The sequence below is a fragment of the Pantherophis guttatus genome, chromosome 4 (genome assembly GCF_059756535.1).
Source record: "Pantherophis guttatus breed Tessera chromosome 4, ASM5975653v1, whole genome shotgun sequence".
Classification (NCBI taxonomy): Eukaryota; Metazoa; Chordata; class Lepidosauria; order Squamata; family Colubridae; genus Pantherophis; species Pantherophis guttatus.
Genome location: NC_142066.1, coordinates 18,450,795 through 18,472,653, shown reverse-complemented (window position 1 = coordinate 18,472,653; position 21,859 = coordinate 18,450,795). Strand labels below are relative to the sequence as shown.

General features: G+C 36.9%; 1 protein-coding gene across 1 annotated transcript; it reads left to right on the top strand.

Annotated features, from left to right (window-relative positions):
• Positions 1 to 5,060: 5,060 nt before the first annotated feature.
• Positions 5,061 to 20,755, top strand: LOC117672991 (vomeronasal type-2 receptor 26-like). The gene is made up of 6 exons (XM_087893429.1): positions 5,061 to 5,278; positions 6,343 to 6,619; positions 10,033 to 10,878; positions 15,907 to 16,134; positions 17,134 to 17,311; positions 18,193 to 20,755. The coding sequence occupies exons 1-6, from the start codon at positions 5,061 to 5,063 to the stop codon at positions 19,086 to 19,088; spliced, it is 2,643 nt and encodes an 880-aa protein (XP_087749555.1). The 3' UTR covers positions 19,089 to 20,755.
• The last annotated feature ends 1,104 nt before the right edge of the window (positions 20,756 to 21,859 follow it).

Here is a 21,859-nt window from a genome sequence, read left to right as displayed (position 1 = left end):
ACGATCTTTCTTTATATACCTGTCTAATTATTTTTCCAAGTATACATTTAAGCCAGAGAGTATACAACATATTCAATTACATAGCAGAATGGGTTAAGTATTGCTTAATGCATTGTAAGCCGTCCTGAGTCTCCGGAGAAGGGCGGCATATAAATCAATTTTTTTTTTAAAAAAGTAGCTACAGCCAACTCACCACAGCCAACTCATTACAATCAACTCATTGTGAGAGAACTCACCATGATCAACTCACCACAGGACAGTTCATTGGGGGCAATTCAAGTATTCAATTTCAATATTTAAAATAATTTTAAAATCTTTTAATTTTTATCATTCACATTTCATTTTATCCCTCCTTTCTTTAATGATTCTATTTCACTCTTTCTTCAATATTAGTGCAATTCTTGTTCTGCTGTGAGTTTTCCCATGCAGCAAGTTGTCTGTGGCAAGTTAGCTGTGGTGAATTGGCCATGGCAAGTTGGCTGTGGCAATTGGTTCTAGCCCATTACATAGGACTTCTATGTTTCAGTGTCTATCTTATGAAAAAGCTTTCTCAGTATGATTTAGATGGCTCTGATCCTTTTATCTTCTTCAAGAATGTGCAGAACTGAGTTTTCTCCTAGATGTTAATTTGTTACATATATTTATTGCATGGGTACCTTGGATTTTTTCTTTATATTGAATTAAAGTCTAAGACAATGGTTTATGTTCTGTTGCTTGTGTTTGCATTATATTAAATTCCAACAAGACACAGTCATGTTCACCCAAAATTCTGATAATTTCAACCTTTCTATCACTTTTTCTCTGTTAGTAAGAATTAGCAATAGCAATAGCACATAGACTGATATACCACTTCACAGTGCTTTACAGCCTTCTCTAAGTGGTTTAGAAAGTCAGCATAATGTCCCCAACAATCTGGGTCCTCATTTTACCCACTTGGAAGGATGGAAGACTGAGTCAACCTTGAGCCTAGTGAGATTTGAACTGCCAAATTGCAGACAGCTGGCAGTCAGCAGAAGTAGCCTGCAGTACAGCACTCTAACCACTGCGCCACTGTGGCTCATGAGGTCCATTATAGCAGCCCCTTAGTTCCCTCCTCTATCTTTTGGATGACAAAGTTGTCAGTTAGTTGGTCCGAAATTTGTTGATCTCCCACTTGATGCAGAGTTTGTCTTCCAGTTGATATCAGGTAATTAAAATCACCCTTTATTACTGTGGTGTGATTCCTACATACTTTGGTTAACTGATTAGCATAATTAATTTATATTTATTTGGGTATAATTTCTTTCTTTCATTTTCTCAATCAATGCCTATCATAATATGATAAATATAAACAAGCTATACAATTTAATGAGAATTATAAATTTGGCTTTACTGCTCATCTTATTTCATATGAAGATTAGAATGTGTCTAAAGGAGTGGAGATATTACACAAAGAACCTTGGGGTTTAAACAAAGAGATCTCTGAATTGTTTCTGAAGCAATGTGGCTCTGAGAATTCCCAGGCAACTTCATGTGTGGAGGTCAGAGGGACAAATTGAAAAGATCTTCCAGCTGGCTTCCTAGCTGACCTTGTCTCTCTAGCAAACATCAGTGAGCCAATGACATATTTTATAAGGCAAAGGATAATACATTGAATTGCGGTCCAATCCATGATACCAGTAGTATCCAACTTATGTGCTTTCCCCTTTCTGGTCAATATGCTGGAGTATGATCACTGAAAATATCACAGATCACATCAACAACTCACAGCACATTGCATGGTCATAAATCTGTTTGGTGTATTTATGGCTATGAAACACTTGATTAAGAGGGAAAAAAAAGTAATTCAGAATGTCAGCAGATGAAATTATTCTAATTTTTCTGGGTAAACACTAGATGACAATTGCAACATATAGAAAACTATTCTTTGTGTGGTCACAGCAACAAATATAAGATGTAAAGTTCTATGGAACAAAACAAATGTTTCATTGATAGAAATATCAATGCCAATTGATATATAGACTGCCAATAATATTTTGCTAATATTTCCATTTGGAAGAGGGCTGCAAGGGAAAGCTGTGATGAGTGGGGCTTTCAAGAGTCATTTTAATGCCCAGATATAGGGGGAAAGGGAGTCCGGGTCTGTCTTCAGTTATGTAGAGTTATGTTCTGTTATGTAGAGGAAGAGAAATATTTGCGTTTATTGCCCTTCAATTCCAAGGAAGCATTAGATTGTCAATCTTCCAATGTTTGGTAATTGTACAAAACTGGCTTGATTTGGTTTGTCTTTTCCTTTTTGCCCATCTAATCAATTTAGGAAGAGACATATGCTAGATCACCATCTTCTTCTTTTTTTAAAATAAAAATAAAAATATATATTTAAGATTTTGATTACAACAGTAAAAGCAAATATCAACTAAACTCAGAGAGAGCAAGAGAGAGGGAAAGAAACTATCAAAAGCACAAGGAAAGAGCAAGAAAAAAAGAACAAGTAAAAGAAAAGAAATGACTTCCAATTTCCATCACAGTATAAGCAAACTTAATAACTTTTCAGCCCCTAGAAGGCTACTCTTTGTTTCATAACCTATTTCTTTTCTATATGCATAAATCAGTGGGGGGTTGCTTCCCGGGTGAACCGATAGTGGCGGCAGCTGGAGGCTCCACCCATCTGCCCAGGTGTCAATCAAAAATGCTCTGCACATGCGCAGAAGTGCCGTGCCCATAGGCTATCGATAGTGAACCTGTAGCACTGGGATTTGAAACCCACTACTGGCATAAATCCAGAAATCATCAACATTTCAGTCCAGCTGTTAGCAAAAAGTCTATAAATATTTACTAGAGATCTTATTTTAACCTTGGTCAAACAAATCAAATTTATAGTCCTTCCTTTTATTTTTAAAAACTTTGGCCTTTGGTGCTTTCAGATATTTTTATAAGATTTGATCTCTCTTTAATTTCCTATCACAAGAACTTCTTTGAGGATTTAACAAATCTCTTTTGCATCTCCATAAAGTTACTATCCAGGCCATTCTCTTGGTTTATCATTTGTATTTTCAATTTATTTTTCAAGACTTAATTTGTATGAAGTCTTTATCCAGATCATTTGTGTTTCCAACTGGTAGCGCCCTGGTAGTGCAGCAGACTAAAGCACTGTTATTAACATCAGCTGCCTGCAATTACTGCAAGTTCAAATCTCACCAGGCTCAAGGTTGACTCAGCCTTCCATCCTTTCTAAGGTAGGCAAAATGAGGACCCGGATTGTGGGGGGCAATAAGCTGACGTCCTATAAATATACAAAAGTATGAAGGCTATTGCTTAACGAATTGCAAGCCGCCCTGAATTTCCGGAGAAGGGCGGCATATAAATCAAAATAAAAATAAAAAAAATGGTTCTCTCTGTTTTATAATCATACATTTGAAATTGTCCAGTATTTCTGATTCTAATATTTCTACATCAGGCAAAATTCATTTCACCACTTTATCATGTAAATCTCTCAAAATATTCTCTTTTGCAGTTTCATTATTTTGTTAATATCTTTTGGATGTCGTATAGTCATAGAAAAAGACATCATTGCTGACACTATACCTACTAATTTCTGACTCTAGTCTTCAAAAATTTCTTAGAGTATTTCAAATGTCCTAATAATAAAGTGGGCTGTGAAAATATTTACAGACCCCTCACATCCTGGACATAAACTGTTTCAACTCCTACCCTCAAAACGATGCTATAGAGCACTCCACACCAGAACAACTAGACACAAGAACAGTTTTTTCCCGAACGCCATTACTCTGCTAAACAAATAATTCCCTCAACACTGTCAAACTATTTACTAAGTCTGCACTACTATTAATCTTCTCAGTGTTCCCACCACCATCTCAGTGTTCCCACCATCTCCTTCCACTTTTGACTGCAAGTAACTTTGTTGCTTGCATCCTTATGATTTATATTGATATTGTTCCTGATTGCTTATTTGTATCCTATGACTATCATTAAGTGTTGTACCTTATGATTCTTGACGAACGTATCTTTTCTTTTCTTTTATGTACACTGAGAGCATAGACCAAGACAAATTCCTTGTGTGTCCAATCACATTTGGCCAATCAAAAAAAAAAAATTATAATTCTATTTGTGTCATTTTGTAAATTCCTCCATTAAATTAGAAACTTTTTAAAGTTTTAATAATTAGGTTGACTTTGTTGTTAAACAAATAGTTTGAATTAACTACAAATGTAAGGCAAAATGTCAAAGTTTTTTTTTTATTCTACTGCACTGCAAAAAATTGTTAGTCACTGTTTTTTTTTTTAATTTTAACACCTTTTCTTTTTCTTTGTCTATTTGTCTTGACTTTAGTTTCTATTTGTATTTTGTCCTATAATGAACTTTAATAGAAATGTTTTTAAAAATATAATTCACACTAATTCATATATCAGATTATTTGAACTCACACTAATCATGGCTCACCTGTATCAAATTAACAAATAATCACACATTCTATTTCTTATTTTTTTCTATCTCTGAGCTTTTATCTAAGCATGTATATATTTAAAATATTTCCCTACTTTTTATAGACCATTCTCTGCCAATCTAAAGCAGACCTGAGAAATTTCTTTTCATGTTACTTATTTCCTTTAGCTGAAGAGCTACATATGATTATCTTCTCTATAATTATCAAATTAACTATGATTCCCACTAGATCTTCTCCATATTATTCAGGTGTCAAGTTGAGTCTATTATTTACAACAAAAATCAACCCTGGATCTGAATGCTCTACCAGTTTCACCACTGATAAAGAAGACAGTAACCTTCTGTTTTCAACCAAGCTGGTCAAGACATTGTATTTGGGGATGCTCAAATTGTAGATATCGGGTTATGTCATTTATAAAACTCTGCTCAACACTGGTTGTTGGTGTTCTTCTATACCCAACTTCCAATTGCAACAATTTCTGCCAGATATTTAGAAAAGGCAAACAAGTCAAGTAAGGTTCTATAACAGCACCGAGTGACAGCAAACACAAAGGCACAAAAATTGAATGCCAATGCAAAAGATAAAGTTAGTATGCAACAGAAGAATGTCATGCAAGATGGTGATGACCATGATGTCAATATTAGTATCAATGCCTGAAGCAACGTGCAAACTTCCTCTTCTTAACTGCAACATTATTAAGCCTCTCCCTATTCTTCACAAGTACACTCATCCTGGAGATATCATCATTGCTGGAATTATCTCTCAAGTCTACACTTTTTCCAGTCCAATTCTCTTTGACCGTCATCCTTCAAATGAACTTCAAGATGAAGTGATGTAAGCTTCTCCTTTATTCTGAGAAATGAATTCTGCTCCAACAGTCATTCACACGATCTAGGGTAATTTACTTTAAACGGTCAGAATATATTACATTCACGTGGGCCTTCATCTACTTTAAAATATCTTCTTTTCTCATTTGGTTGCTTAGCTAATTCTTATTGATTTATTCATTATTGATTTCTCGCTGCCCAACTTGCAGTGTGACTTTTTATTATTAACAAATGTCAGGTTACTAAGTGATACGTTTAATCTTAGAATAATCAGTGAACAAATGTGGTCATCTGAAGTTAACTGTAATAGTCACTGTAATCTAAAGATCCCATTGTCAGAAGTCACTTTTTTCTCTAACTACAAGCTACCAAAACTGCTTTAAACAGAAATCTCCATTTTGAAGTTGGTTTGGGGAACATGAATGCATCTAAAGCAAAGTGTAGAATTCAAGGCAAAATCATTTTTTTTCCTGGAATGCAGAGAAAACAAAAATCATCTTTGCTGATTTTATTTATTTATTTATATTTTATTTATTTCCTGGAATCATACCAATATTTTCTTTTCGTATTTTAATTTTATATGTTCATAGCATAGTAAAACACACTTCATCAAACAATACTGAAACTAAATTGAAACAAGTATTACATTTACTTATTAAAATTACTTAATAAAACATTACTTAATTTTCATTGTCTATTTTAATGAAAAGAAGGACTAGGGGAGACATGATAGCAGTGTTCCAATATCTCAGGGGCTGCCACAAAGAAGAGGGAGTCAAGCTATTCTCCAAAGCACCTGAGGGTAGGGCAAGAAGCAATGGGTGGAAACTAATCACGGAGAGAAGCAAGTTAGAACTAAGGAGAAATTTCCTGACAGTTAGAAAAATTAATCAGTGGAACAACTTGCCTCCAGACGTTGTGAATGCTCCAACACTGGAAAGTTTTAAGAAGATGTTGGATAACTATTTGCCTGAAGTGGCTTAGTGTTTTCTGCCTAGGCAGGGGATTGGACTAGAAGACCTCCAAGGTCCCTTCCAACTCTGTTATTCTATTCTATTCTATTCATGACAGGGTTCTCTTTCAGAGTTACCAAAATATTCTAGCCCTGGTGTTTGCTGTGGATCAGATCAATGAAAGCCTTCAGATCTTACCTAACCTCACATTTGGGTTCAATATCTATAACAGTAATTTCAGTCCAAGCAGGACTTTCTTGGCCTCAATGGAGCTTCTCTTCACACTCATCCCAAACTACAAGTGTGGCTTTGGAAACATTCCTGTAGCAGCAATTGGAGGACCTGACATCTGCCTTCACATGGCAAGCATTTTGAGCACCTACAAAATTCCACAGGTAATCCAAGATTCAGAATATTAAATGTCAGTTTTCATGAGATTGTCATTCTTTGGAAGCCCTCTTGTGTTTGGAAAATGGGAAAGTAAAGGAGCATGGGAAATGTTTTAATATGATGATAGGCATTAAGGGTTTAGAGATCCTGCCATCTGAAAAAGTAAGATTTGAAAGATTTCTACTGAATCTATACAGTAAGGTAAAGGTAAAGGTTCCCCTCACACATATGTGCTAGTCATTCCTGACTCTAGGGGGGAGAGCTCATCTCCATTTCAAAGCTGAAGAGCAGTGCTGTCTGAAGATGTCTCCATGGTCATGTGGCCGGCATGACTAAATGCCAAAGACACACGGAACGTTGTTACCTTCCCACCAAGGTGGTCCCTATTTTTTCTATTTGCATTTTTACGTGTTTCGAACTGTTAGGTTGGCAGAAGCTGGGACAAGTAACGGGAGCTCACCCCATTACGCGGCGCTAGGGATTCAAACCACTGAACTGCCGACCTTTTGATCGACAAGCTCAGCGTCTTAGCCACTGAGCCACCACGTCCCTTTAATCGATACAGTACATGACTTCATATTTCTGAAATAAATTATGGTTCAGAAATAAATTAGGTTTCAGAAATGAATCATTCATTTTTCCATCCCAGGTTTCATTAATATTAATCTAAAGTATATGATAGACCACATGTCTGCCTCTCTGTGACAGGAGAAGGGAGCTTTCGAAAAAGGTGATTAGGAATTGTATGTGGAGATTGACTTTGGTATCTACAAGTCTAGAGGTGCTCCTTTTTCCTCCTTCATCCTCAGCACCTGTTTCAGAGGGAGTGACTTCCCCAAGAATTTAGATTAAGTGTCAGAAGACATTTAGAATATCTGTAAAATGTCAGATTAACAATTGGTTCCTACCTGGGTTACACATACTGCATTTGGCCCCCCTCTAATTTTAAAACATGCTGCAATCAATATGTATAATGTAAAACACTCATGTTCATAATAAATAGTATCATTCTGAAGCATCCTTGTGATGAAACTTTGCTATAGCATTTCACTAGATTTTTATGTATTCCTACATCTATGGAGACACCACAATGAGCTTTTTACTAAATCTCTACTATGTGGTTTGCTGATCAGGAACTGATAATAAGTGATGACTTGGATTCCTGTAGGAAATAGTTCTAAAGATTCATAGGCAGCAGATGTGAAATTGGCAAAAGAAGAGAAATCTTAACAGAATAACAGAGTTGGAAGGGACCTTGGAGGTCTTCTAGTCCAATGCCCTGCACAAGCAGGACCACCGTATATCATTTCAGAAAAATGGCTGTCCAGTATCTTCTTAAAAGCATCCAGTGATGGAGCACTCACAACTTCTGAAGACAACTTGTTCCACTGGTTAATTATTCTCACTGTTAGGAAATTTCTCCTCACTTCTAGGTTGCTTCTCTCCTTGATTAGTTTCCATTCATTGTTTCTTGTCTTGCTTTCTGGTGTTTTGGAAAATAGGTTGATTCCCTCTTCTTTATGGCAGCCCCTCAAATACTGGAGTGCTATCATGTCACCCCTAGTCCTCCTTTTCACTAGACCAGATAAACAATTCCTGCATCTGTTCTTCATATGTTTTAACCTCCAGCTCCCTAAAACATCTGTGTTGACTTAATTATCATTGGGGACAATTCAAAGAGAAAGAGTTTGGCTGTAATGCGAATGACTAGTAGATGGCTGCAATGGACTTATACAGTTCTAGTTGCTTTCACTGTAGCCTTTCTCTAAATCCAGATAAAGTGAGGCTCATGTTCCTAAAATTTCTTGGAATTTTTATAAGACAAAGGCTCATCTATTTCTGGAAACTACTAAATTATTGGATGGAAAGGCATAGGAGAGTACTAAGTGAAGAACATTTTTTTTTTATTTATTTGTCAAACACATATAAGATAATAGATATAAGTATAAACATGATTATGAATACAGGATAAGGATATAAATAAATGGGGACAGTAGGACAGGGACGGTAGGTACGTTGGTGTGCTTATGCACACTCCTTACAGACCTCTTAGGAATGGGGTGAGGTCAACAGTAGACAGTCTAAGTTTAAAGTTATGGGAGGCATTGACCACTTTGTTGCTGAAGTCATGTTTTCTGCAATCGAGTTTGGAGCAGTTTACCTTAAGTTTGTATCTATTGTGTGCTCATGTATCATTGTGGTTGAAGCTGAAGTAGTTATTGACAGGTAGGACGTTGTAGCAGATACTTTTGTGTACTACGCTTAGATCAGTCCAAAGGCGGTGTAGTTCTAAATTGTTTAATCCCAAAATTTCAAGCCTCGTGGCATAAGGTATTCTGTTGTTAGCAGAGGAGTGGAGTACTCTTCTCGTGAAATACCTCTAGACTCGCTCTATTGTATTAATGTCCAATGTACAGTGCGGGTTTCAGGCAGATGAGCTGTATTTGAGAATTGGTCTAGGAAAGGTTTTGTGTGCCCTAGTTTGCAGTACAATATTTCTGGAGAAGAAGCTTCACAAGAATTCATCAACAAAGGTGACATACAGAGGGTGTCAGAAGATAGATGGAAGAAAGATTGCCAAAAATTGATCTTTCTGAGATCATAAGTAAATCCATGGAATAGTAGGTATAGCATTAAACAATATAGAGGGATGCATATGCAAAACGTTTGCTGCTTTTAATGATTATGTCAGGCTATGAACTAGAAGGCAACACCATGAAAAGAAGGACTAGGGGAGACATGATAGCAGTGTTCCAATATCTCAGAGGCTGCCACAAGGAAGAGGGAGTCAAGCTATTCTCCAAAGCACCTGAGGGTAGGACAAGAAGCAATGGGTGGAAACTAATCACGGAGAGAAGCAAGTTAGAACTAAGGAGAAATTTCCTGACAGTGAGAACAATTAATCAGTGGAACAACTTGCCTCCAGAAGTTGTGAATGCTCCAACAGTGGAACATGAAGGTGTTGGATAACCATTTGTCTGAAGTGGTGTAGGGTTTCCTGCCTAAGCAGGGGGTTGGACTAGAAGACCTCCAAGGTCCCTTCCAATTCTATTCTATTCTATTCTATTCTATTCTATTCTATTCTATTCTATTCTATTCTATTCTATTCTATTAAAATTTATAAGGATTGAGGGCAGGAAAGAGAAAAAAAGCATGCTGTGGGGAGGAGCCAAGCCTAGAAATCTGTTGGCTCCTAAATCTTTCAATCAAATCAATCCCTGAACTCTTGTCTGTGGCCTCATACAATCCTGATATGTACTTGTTAAAAGATTACTTTTTGAAACCCTGGTGGTTGGAATATGCCTAATATTTAGGGAAAAATTACTAGAATCTGGAAAGTGCATCATTATTGAAACCAAAGGAGAGGGACAAAGAAGCACAGTTGTTCTTGTTGTTTGTTGTTTTTAAATTCCATTAGCTCACATATGGCTCTGCTCCAGTAACAAATAAAGGCATTTTTTTACAACAAATGTTCCCAAATGAGGCCCTACAACACAAAGGCATCCTCCAGTTACTGCAGCATTTTAGGTGGACATGGATTGGTGTTCTTTCTGGGAAAGATGATACAGGAGAAAAGTTCATCCGGGATATACTCCCCATGTTTTCTCAGCTAGGAATCTGCTTTGATTTTATAGAAACATTCCCTAGCCTGGCATTTTACAGTGATTTTATGGAAGTGATGGATAAAGGACTTGAAGTATACAAAATCATCATGAAAAGCATGGCCAACGTGATCATTGTGTATGGCAAGATCCAGACGATGACATTTTTAAAATCGTTTCTCCGTTTTGCAGAAGTGGAAGACATACCCTTGTGCCCCAAAATCTGGCTTATGCCAGCACAAATGGATTTTGCAACAGTATCCTTTAACATACACTGGGATATACATTTCATCCATGGTGCTTTATCTCTCTCTGTTAACTCAAAGAAAGTATTGGGATTTCAGGAGTTTCTTCAGAGCAGAAATCCAACCACAGAAAGGCACGATGGCTTTATTAGAGATTTCTGGGAGCAGGTGTTTGATTGCTCATTTCTCAACTCTAGGAAGAGTAAAGGCACTGAGAGAATTTGTACTGGAGAAGAGAAACTGGAGAGACTCCCTACTTCTGCTTTTGAACTTAGGATGAGTGGCCACAGCTACAACATGTACAATGCTGTCTTTGCTGTGGCACATGCTTTGCAGTCAATGCACTCCTCTAAATCCCAGCAAAGAAATTGGATGAACTTGGGGAAACAGTCGTTTCAGGACCTACAATCATGGCAGGTAATATCTAGAGCAGAGAACTTCAGGAAAACTTATATTCTCTATGGTTGTCAATTCTAAGTTAGAAAACATTTTCCTCCTAAACAACAGGGTGCTATAGTATTTACATGGTCAATTTTGTAATATTTCATCTGCAAAAGAATTCCACTGGTATATGGAAGGCTACTGTATATAAAGGAGAGAGAATTAGAGAGAGCAGGGACCTCCAGTATTTATAGAACAATCTCAAAGAACACAATAAACTTATATAAGTAAGGTAAAGGTAAAGGTTCCCCTCGCACACATGTGCTAGTTTTACCCGACTTTAGGGGGCGGTGCTCATCTCCGTATCAAAGCCGAAGAGCCAGCGCTGTCCGAAGCCATGTCATGGCTGGCATGACTAAATGCCAAAGGCACACAGAACATTGTTACCTCCCCACCAAAGGTGGTCCCTATTTTTCTACCTGTATTTTTTTTGTAAAGTTTTTTTTTTATTATTATTTTTTAAACACACACACAAACAAACATACAATACATCTTTTCTCAACAGAATATTGGCCCGGTCTTAAATTTGTACAGATTTTTGTTCATCTTTAACATAATTTTATATGTTCAATTTTTCTCATAGCATTTATTCTCTTTAATTTTAAGAAACCAATATTACCCTTCATCTTGACTTCTCATCCTATTATAGCTCAATTTTTCTTTTACCTCCTTAAAATCTGTACCCCTAAATTTAGATTCACATAACATAGTACAATCCCCAATTATTTCCTTAAATTGTCTTCTTCTAATCACCAATGATTCTTTTATCAACTATTCCAAATAATACAATTCAACATATTAGTAGAGACCAATTAACTATATATCTTAACCCAAATGTTCCGACTACTGCAATTTCATGTATTAAACTTCTTATTTCTGGGTCTTATTTTCAAGTCTTAAACATCCCTACATTTTGTCATGTCTTCATATTGATTTAAATAATTCATTATTACCATTATATTATTTCATCAATTATTTATATTCTTATCTCTTATTTTAAAGGTAATCCATTTATCATAATTTCACTAATTAATGAAACATATTCAATGAAAAATCAATTAAATATCAATCTTACTCCAATATCCCTAAATTTAAACTCATACAACATAATACAATTCCTAATTATTTTCTTAGAATCTCTTATTCCAGTCTCAAATAATTTTTTCTTTATCAACTGTTCCAAATAGTACACTTCAACATTTTTATAAAAACCAGTTAATTATATCTAATTAATTAATAATCCAATATCATTTCAACTTTCTTAACTTATTTAGTTAAATTCCAAATATACAATTGAAAATATTCCAGTTATTACAATCCCCTTCATTAATTAAAAATATTCCAATTATTACATTCATCATACATCCATATAGTTTGAAATAATTTCATTAAAAATACAATTTCATCTTTTCTCTAAGATTCATTTCATTTACCATATTCCTCTTCCATTTCTCTCTCCCTTTCTATCTTTATATTTTCTTTTCTTTTTCTTTCCCCTACTTTTCTTTTGTATTTTAAAGTCCTGAACTCTCTTTTCTCTTTTTTTTATCTTTCCACTGTTAATCCCAATACAATCATTTTGTTTTTTAAGAGCATACACTCTTCTATTTTGCTGTATCTTTCCCATTCTTTTCCAACCCTTTTTTCTTATGTTCTCACTGATAATCCCAATGTAATCATTTATGTTTTTATATTCTTTCTATTCCTCCCTCTTTTCTTTCTTTGTTTGTTTCCCCTTTTTCTATTTCTTCCATTGTTAATCCCAATGTAATTTTTGAAATTCTCCTTTTTATTATTGCTACCCACATAATCATTTAATTTTCTACAATCAATCTCCTTGTCTTTGCCTTCTTCTTTATTGTCAGTCTCTTTTTCTTGCTTCTCATTAGTTGTTTCTTTGTCAGCTTGAATGTATCCTAAATCATCAAGTTTCAATTTTCCATGCAAGATTGTGGTCATTTCCCTTATTTCCATTTTCAATGATAAGCACATCGTATTCATCATTTCTTTAAGTTCCTGCACCATTTTATTCTTTCTAGGTTAAAATTATTCCAATTGAAGTTACATTGTAATCCTCTTTTGTTTCCAAAGCCAAGACACTTGTGAACAAACAAAGCCTCCTTAAAAATTCTCACATGCTGTTATCCCTTTCAAGATTCAAGTTTTTTTTCTTTTCCAAAACAAGGATTCAGTGTTGCAATATTTTTTTTTCTCCTGAAGATGGCTCTCTGCAATCCACTATTACAATCAGCAAGCTGGAAAAGTATCCATTTTGTTTGCTGTCAGCTTTAAACAATTTTTACTTATTTAATTTTTCTTCTTTTTCACCTTTATATGCACCAAATCAGTTTAAAATTCAGTCCAGATTTGCATAATCCAAATTCAATGTTACATTCCAATTTAGTTTCATTTTAAAGTCATTAACCAGTCCTTTCTGTTACAAGTTTTTCTTCCTTCTTTATCCTTCCTCCTATTGTTGCTCCATCCTCCGAGCCTATCTTATTGGAGGGAGAAGGCTCCGAACATGAAGGAGAGGAGTAGGCCAGGCCTCCCTCTCCAGGCCTCTCCTATCTGGCACTGCCTCAGGTGCCGGCCGAGGAAGAGGAGATTAGCCAGGAGCCAGGTGTCTCCGATGATAGCGATGGAGGCGATCTGTCGTTCCTGGATCCACGCCAACGAAGGCGTGATAAACGGTTGCAGCAGTTGAAGAGGCATGCCAGGGATTAGGCTGAGTCACTGGACCACACCCCAGAGACTATATAAGAGAGTGTGGTGGCCATTTAAGACTCTGTGACGGACAAAAACTAACTCTGGCTAGTCACTTTGAACAATGCTTAAATCTGCCGAAGGTTTCTTGTTTTGAACTGGACTATTTGCAAACTGTGTGTATTTCTGTTTATCTGGTGAAGGGATATTAAGTAAAAAGCACTTGGCAGTCGGTGCTCGTCTTGCTGCCAAGTTTTTGATAACAAACTGTGCGTGCCAAGTGCTTCCTTTAACCCTCGGCTGGCTCTGTGTGTGTGTGTGTGTGTGTGTGTGTGTGTAGACGGGGACAGAACACCTCCTTTTATAGTTCCCAAATTAAAAAAGGGTCTTTTCGGGTTCTCAATTCTTCTGATTTTTTTTAAAGTTCTCCAAATACTTAAATCCCCCCCCCAAAAAAACCCACAATTTTCAGATCGGGTTTTATTACTTTATAATTTCTGCCTTAATCTTCTTTTTTTGTCCTTTCCCATGTTTATTAGCCGCTGTTATCACGCTAGGGCATTTATAATTGTTTTAAAAATCCTCTTTTTTTCTTTCTGCCTATGAGTTAAATATCACTCATCAGGCATCAATATTCTGCTCAATTCTCCATGCTTGCACAGTGTGTCAGGTTTCGACTGCACTAGAGTAAATGCAGCTTGAAGTGCTGACACAGTGCTTGGTCCGGTTGCCCCAGCTTCCTGGCAGTCGTAATGGCCGTCGCCCCCCGCTGTAGAGTCAGAGAGAATTTCCTATGACCTCCGAAGAACTTGCCTGTTCCTCTTGGTCTTCCAAGATGCCTCTCTTTCTTCCCTGTCCCTACAGGACAGATCCAAAGAGGTTGTAAAAAAATGCTTTTTTTAAAAAAAGAAAAGCCTCTGATGATCACACAGCTCAGCTGTGATCGTCAGAGGCTTTTAAAAGCATTTTTTTCTGCAACTTCTTAAGATTGTAGAAAAAATGCTTTTAAAAGTAAAAAAAAAAAAAAAGTTGGCCATGCCCACCCAGTCACATTACCCCCCCAAGCCATGCCCACAGAACCGGTAGTAACAAATTTTACATTTCACCACTGCTTGAAAGACTGACTGGGTTCTCTCCTCCTTCCTTCTTGTAGTCTAGTGATGGAAGAAGTGAGCAGCACTCGGTAGGGTAACAATGAAGAAATTGGAAAATGTATTCAAACGTTATGATGTGCCTATATCTAGAAAAAAAATCAAAATCATGCAAACCATGGTATACCCTCTGAAATTCTACAAAAGTGTTGGTTTTAGCTATAGCTGTCTGACAGCAAGCCAGTCATGTGCCAATTGTTAAACTAGAAAACCTTCTATTTCTACCTGAATGGGAGAGCACTGTTTATGATGGAGAACAAGTGGTTTTATTCAGCCGGTTCTATCCGGTTCAGGTGAACTGGTAGCGGCGGCTGTGGGAGGCTCCGCCCACCTACCTGGACGTCATCACATCCCATTTTAGATTCTCTGTGCATGTGCAGAAGGCCCTGTGCATGCACGGAGGTGGTGCGCAAAGCAAGCGCACACCCACACGTGTTTCACATTTGCGAACCGGTAGTGAAGGTAAGTGAATACCACCACTGTGCAGTACTGTAAAATATCTTCTGAAGGTATTTGGTGTAGTGGTTAAAGCACTTGCCTAGAAACCAGGAGAGTTGTAGTATTACCTTAGGCATGAAAGCCGGCTGAGTGACCTTGGGTCTGTTTTTCTCAATTGTTGTGTTGTTATGGGGAGAATAGGTGGAGGAAGAAGTCAGTGGTGGGTTGCTCCCGGTTTGGCCCTGTTTGGCCGAGCTGGTAGTGGTGACGATGTGATGTCACCAAACCGATTCTCTTTGACTGGGAGCTGGGCCCTCCCGCCCGTCCCCACTTTATTCCTACCTTTATTTTTGGTTTTTTAGCCCAGCTGATAGGCGCAACAGAGTTGACTGCTGCATCTCAGCTGGCCTAACACGCTTGCACGGAGCGCAAGTTTGGGGATCACGCACAAAGTGCATGCACAAAGAGAACAGGTGATAACACTGGTTGGAACCCACCACTGGAAGAAGTATATAGAAAATAATAAAGGCAAGGTAAAAACAAATAAACAAATAAACAAATAAACAAATAAACAAATAAACAAATAAACAAATAAACAAATAAACAAATAAACAAATAAACAAATAAACAAATAAACAAATAAACAAATAAACAAATAATGATTTAACCCACCCCTTACAAATTTTCTCTTTGTGCCTCTCAAATTTAGCTGCATCCTTTTCTGAGAAGTGTCTTCTTCAACAATAGTGTGGGTGAAAAGATTTCCTTTGACAAAAATGGAGAATTTATTGGAGGATTTGATATTATAAACTGGGTCACTTTTCCCAACCAGTCATTTTCTAAAGTGAAAGTAGGAAGCATAGATCCCTTTGCTTCTCCAGACAAAGCCTTCAGTATTCATCTGGATTCCATCACATGGCCAGAAAGCTTTAATCAGGTGAGTGATATTGTCTTTGTTTTGATTCAGTTAATCAACATTGGGGGGGGGGAGCAAACTTCTGGAAAAGTTTTTCATTTCTGAGTTGCATTCAATTACTTTTTATGTATTTATATCCTTATCGAGAAACAAATAGACTTATGTTTTATTGTAGTCTGTCATCTTACTTCTTAATTCTTTTGTTTGAAAAGACTTCTAAAGATTAAAGAGTGATTCTTGGATTTGTATTTCCAGATAGACAGGAGTAAAGTTCAAAATTAATATGGTGGTTGTCTCTGAGTAGATCTTCCTCAGTAATCTGTAATCTTTGTAGTCTGCAAATAAAAATGAATATCTCTGATCCCCTCAGATAAGGGCATTTATAGCCATAATTCCAGACTAAAATCTTCCAGTGCTTTTGGACTTGAAATCCATGAATACCAACTAGCAGTCAGAAGACATGATGAAAACTCATTAATTTCACAGTAACTGTGAAACCATAATTTCAATTGGGAAACTGTGAGCATCTTAGACCAAATTGAGTGCAAAAACACAAGAGAATTCCTGGAAGCCTGGCACTTGGACAAATTGACCATCAATAGGCAAATAGAGATGAACAACATCTACATACCATTCAAAAGAGACAATCATACAGGCCAAAAAGGAAACAAAGACCCAAACATTCCCTTCCTAGCAATCAACATCCAGATGAGCAGAGACTGACACCAAGATTAATGTTAGAGTAACAACTAAGATGCAAACAACAACTCAGACAAACAAGCTAATAGTAAACAGCCCAATCAAGGAACCACAAAGACCACTCTCCACAAAACTGATAGGGCAAGCCATTAAGATATAAAATGAGATCAAACCCCACTCCCTGCTAGAACTGATAATGTTATCTTAGTCTGGTAAAGAAACATCTGCAAGAAAACAACCAGATTCACAGAGCACCAAGGATCCCTGAGTCCAACCCTTAGCTACAAATATTATCTTCTATCAAAACTGTTTATTTTTCAGCATGAAGTAAATCTATTCTCTCTCTCTCTCTCCTTGTTACTTCTGGATCAGTCACTCCCCATTTCTTTGTGTAATAATCATTGCCAGAGAGGATATAGGAAGGCCAAAAAGGAAGGGAAGCCATTTTGTTGTTATTATTGCCTTCTATGTCCAGAAGGGAAGATTTCAACTGAAGACGGTAAGAAGTACTATGCACAGAGGTTTTCTAAAACAAAACAAAACAAAGTAATGAGAATGAATCTGCTGGTGAAGAGTTGTGTGCCTGGATATGTAAACTCTTCAGTTGTGAAAGTATTTACAAGATGAAAGCAATATGAGTGAATAAAGATACACTGAGTTCAGATATAAACATGTAAGACGAGGGACTAAGTAAAATGCTATCATAAGTGTTGAGTGATGTTCTTAAGAGACAGGTGGAGGAGCTGCTACCAAGACCATTGTCAGATAAAAGTGGCCTCACAATCTCCCAAATCCTAGTTGAAAGCCTTTAACCTCTATTTCAAACTGGGTGAAACTAAACACCATTTAGTAGTACATGAATAAGCTTACATCTAAGTTTAATTATAAGATATCTGCAACAGGGCTATCTAAAAAGTAGGCCCTGTTCCCTAATTGTAGTTAATTGATCAATTATTCAATAATGAATTATTATTCTTTCATTATTCAATAATGAATAATTCATTATTGTTCAATGGATTATTATTCACCGCCCTGAGTCCTGCGGGAGTAGGGCGGTATATAAATCTAATAAAATAAAATAAATAAAATAAATAATTATTCAATATTGAATTATTGAATTATTTGGGATAATGAGATAATTAGACAAAGGCATTTTCATTCCTTCCAGATGATACAAACGATGATCAGGGGCTGATATTAAATTCAATGTACCACTAGGAATAATCTGTGGGAAAATAAAATCCTTTCAATTTAACAGATTTGTTTCTTTGATCTCATTTCATCTCAGGCTGAGTTCCTCCTAGCCATATTCTGTAATGGGGTGTGTGTGTTGATGTTGTATTGATGAGTGTAACAGAAATTTTTGCTGATTGCTTTTAGATACAGGTGACTGTTCTCCATGTCCCGAAGATCAATACCCAAATCACAACAAGGATTCATGTCTCCCCAAAGTGATAACTTTCTTATCATATGAAGAACCACTGGGGATGAGTTTGACTATCTGTGCTCTGTCTTGTTCTGCTATCACAATTTTACTGCTCCAGATCTTCATTAAACACAGGGACACTCCCATTGTAAAAGCCAACAACAGAAATCTCACCTACATTATCCTCATCTCCCTTCTGCTCTCTTTCCTTTGTGTTTTGTTATTTATTGGGAGACCAAAGGAAGTTGTGTGTCTTCTTCGACAACCAGCTTTTGGCATTATCTTCTCAGTGGCAGTTTCCTGTTTATTGGCCAAAACCATTGTGGTTGTCCTAGCATTCATGGCCACCAAGCCTGGGTCCAAAATGAAGAGATGGGTGGGGAAAAGAATGGTGAGCTCCATTGTACTTTCCTGCTCTCTTGTTCAAGTCATCATTTGTGCCTCATGGCTGATGACATCCCCACCATACCCAGATTCTGATAAACATTCAGTCTCTCAAGAAATCATACTAGAATGCAATGAAGGTTCAGTGACCATGTTTTATTGCGTCTTGGGTTTTATGGGCCTTTTGGCCACTATCAGCTTCTCTGCAGCTTTTCTAGCCAGGAAATTACCTGACAGTTTCAATGAAGCCAAATTCATCACCTTCAGCATGTTTGTCTTCTGCAGTGTTTGGTTATCTTTTGTCCCAAGTTACTTGAGTACCAAAGGGAAATATATGGTGGCTGTGGAGATCTTCTCCATCTTATCTTCCAGTGCTGGCTTGTTGGGTTGTATCTTTGCCCCCAAATGTTTTATCATCCTGTTCAGACCTGAACTGAACAGCAAGCATTTGCTCATGAAGAGATAATTTTTAAATCCTGAAAAATTATTCCCAGTAACTAATGCAGATTCTGTTGGAATAGGATGAGGTCAAACAACTCAAAGTCCATCACCTTGTCATCATGGCACAAAGTATCTTATCAATACAAACCAAAGTGCTTTTAGAAAATATGGATCAGCTCTGTTATTAAGTAGAATAATGTGACTGCTTTAAAAGTGTTTAAATTTATTTGCCATATTTTAAGTAATGAAGATAGTAAGGTATTTTCCGGGTCTGACTGAATTCTCATGTCACTATAGAGGTTGTGCTGCACAAAAACTTTTATTTTCTGGGCCTGAAATATTGGAGGAATTTGTGCAGAATTTGTGAGGTATATCTGTGATATTTATGCATTGCAATAGGAAAATAATTTTTATTATATGATTTTATTTTTGGCTGCAATAAAGCTACTTATGTAGTCATTGCCTGAGAGTCTTTTTCCATTAATTTAGCTCTTTGGGTATTAAGCAAACCTCAAAAAAAAAAATGCAGTTATGTGGACATGTAGGGAAGAGAACACTATTGTATTTTTCTGCCTTCTAGCTTCAACCTCCAATACGAGAATTTAGTTTTTAATTCCTTGAAAAGCATAGGTCTGTATTTTACGCAATCAAATCACTTTACACATTGGGGACCAGGTGAATTGCTCTCCTTTAAATTATTACTGGAGATGTTGTTGATATATTCAAGCTCATGTGTCTTCTCATGTGTTCTGAGCTTTCTCTCACTTTAAACTTTGATTTTGGAGGAAAAAACGAAAAACAACCCATATCCTATTATTCATTTATTAAACAAATTTAATGGCTTCTCAACTCACAGTGACTCTTGTATCCATTTTTTTCACAATCTACCATTTAGACATATGAGGCTATAGCTACAGCAACCATTATGCCATAGCTGTGATAATCATTATCTACTGTATATTCAATACATGATGCCGGCTTACTGTCAAACTACATCTCCTTCCTACTGAATTTATTATAATTTTATACTGCCAGTCATTAATCCATTTCAAAACTTCAGATTCTCCAAACCGATAGGTGCCCTAGATATGTCTTTTCTCTGTGCTTCAATATCCCCCTCCTTCATGTGTGGATAAACACATCTTCTTTCTTTGCATAGTACATGATTTTCTTGGTGGTGATGTCTTGTGCGATTGTGGTCAAACCTTTGTTCTTGTTCTAGACTGAGACAGAGTATCCAAATCTTTATCTGCAGGAAAAGAAAGAAGTTCAGATAATTTAATTGTCAGGGTTCTGACAGATGCCTTAATGAAATCATGAGTCTCGAGCCAAGCTTCAAAAGAAATCCAGTTGTTTATTAGGAGCTTCATGTTGGCATGTTCCAAGTGAAACCAACTCTGACCGCACATAATTTACAGCCCTGGCTTGACCCTGTTTCCCCACTCCCCCGCCCCCAGGGTATGTCATCAGTCACATTCATCAATGGAGCAATTTTGCAGGTTGTAGAGATCACTCCCGTCTGGCCGCTGTGGGTATCCCTGGGAGACAGTCTTGAGAGAGATATGTCTGCAATGTGCTTTTGTTTTTGGCTGCCGTGCTGCTTTGCCATTTTCCCATCTCTCTTGCCTATGGCAACTTAAGAGCAGGCTAGGGATGTTTTGCGTGTTGATATCAATCCTGAGATAGATATATTTTCCACAAAGTATTTCCTTCCTTTTAACTGAATAAAGTAACACAAAGAGCTATAGTATAAGCAAAGGATCAGATTACTAATATAGATTATTAATATACAGATTAAAAACAGCAAATAATGAGAAATGTCCTGGTGGATTTTGAAAGATTAAAGCTGAAATCCTGGCCACATTCTCCAATTCCTTATAGACTACATACTTGATTTGCTACTGGCTATGGCCAACAGTTAGACCTCAATGTGTCATTTCTGTCACACTTTACATGATGATACATTCTGTTTTCACTCCAATCCAATTGAAAAGAAATGAAAATCTCAAAAGTTTGATATGGAACACTATGGAATACTTTGTATACTTATTTATTTCTAAGGACCTTTGGGTCTTTTCCTTATCGAGAGAGCATGGATGGAGATGGTTTTTGATGAAAGATGATGAATATATTCCTGAGATATATTGACTCTATGACTATATCACTATGTGATATATTCTATCATTCTGCTGAACACCTAATTAGGCCTAAACATATTTACCCATGTACTAGCTGTTGTCAGAGTTCCAAGTAACACCCCCAGCGAAATAAGACTCCAAGGCTTGAAGTTCCTCAAAGTTCCATTTTATTAGAGATGTCATATTGGCACATCTGGGAAAACCCGAATCTTAAAGTTTCCAGGTTTTCCCCACCCAAAGGAAAGTTCCATTCCCTGCCCAAGACCCACAAGTCCATGACATGGTCCACTCAAAGCACTTTCCCAACTGAAGATGCCTCCCAGTTCCAGCCTTCCAGGTGCAGGGTAAGATGTCCTTGACTCTCTGAGAAAGGAATGTTATTATGACTATTATATATCACCCTAGCTCCACACAATTCTCCCACCCCAGTTTCCCACAGTAGTAAATGTGGCAGACCTGAAGCTCCAATGAAAAAGATGGCTTCCAGGCCTGATAGCTGTATTGTTTATTTGTTCCCTCTGACTGTCATTAAGTGTTGTACCTTATGATTCTTGATGAATGTATCTTTTCTTTTATGTACACTGAGAGTGTATGCACCAAGACAAATTCCTTCTGTGTCCAATCACACTTGGCCAATAAAGAATTCTATTCTATTCTA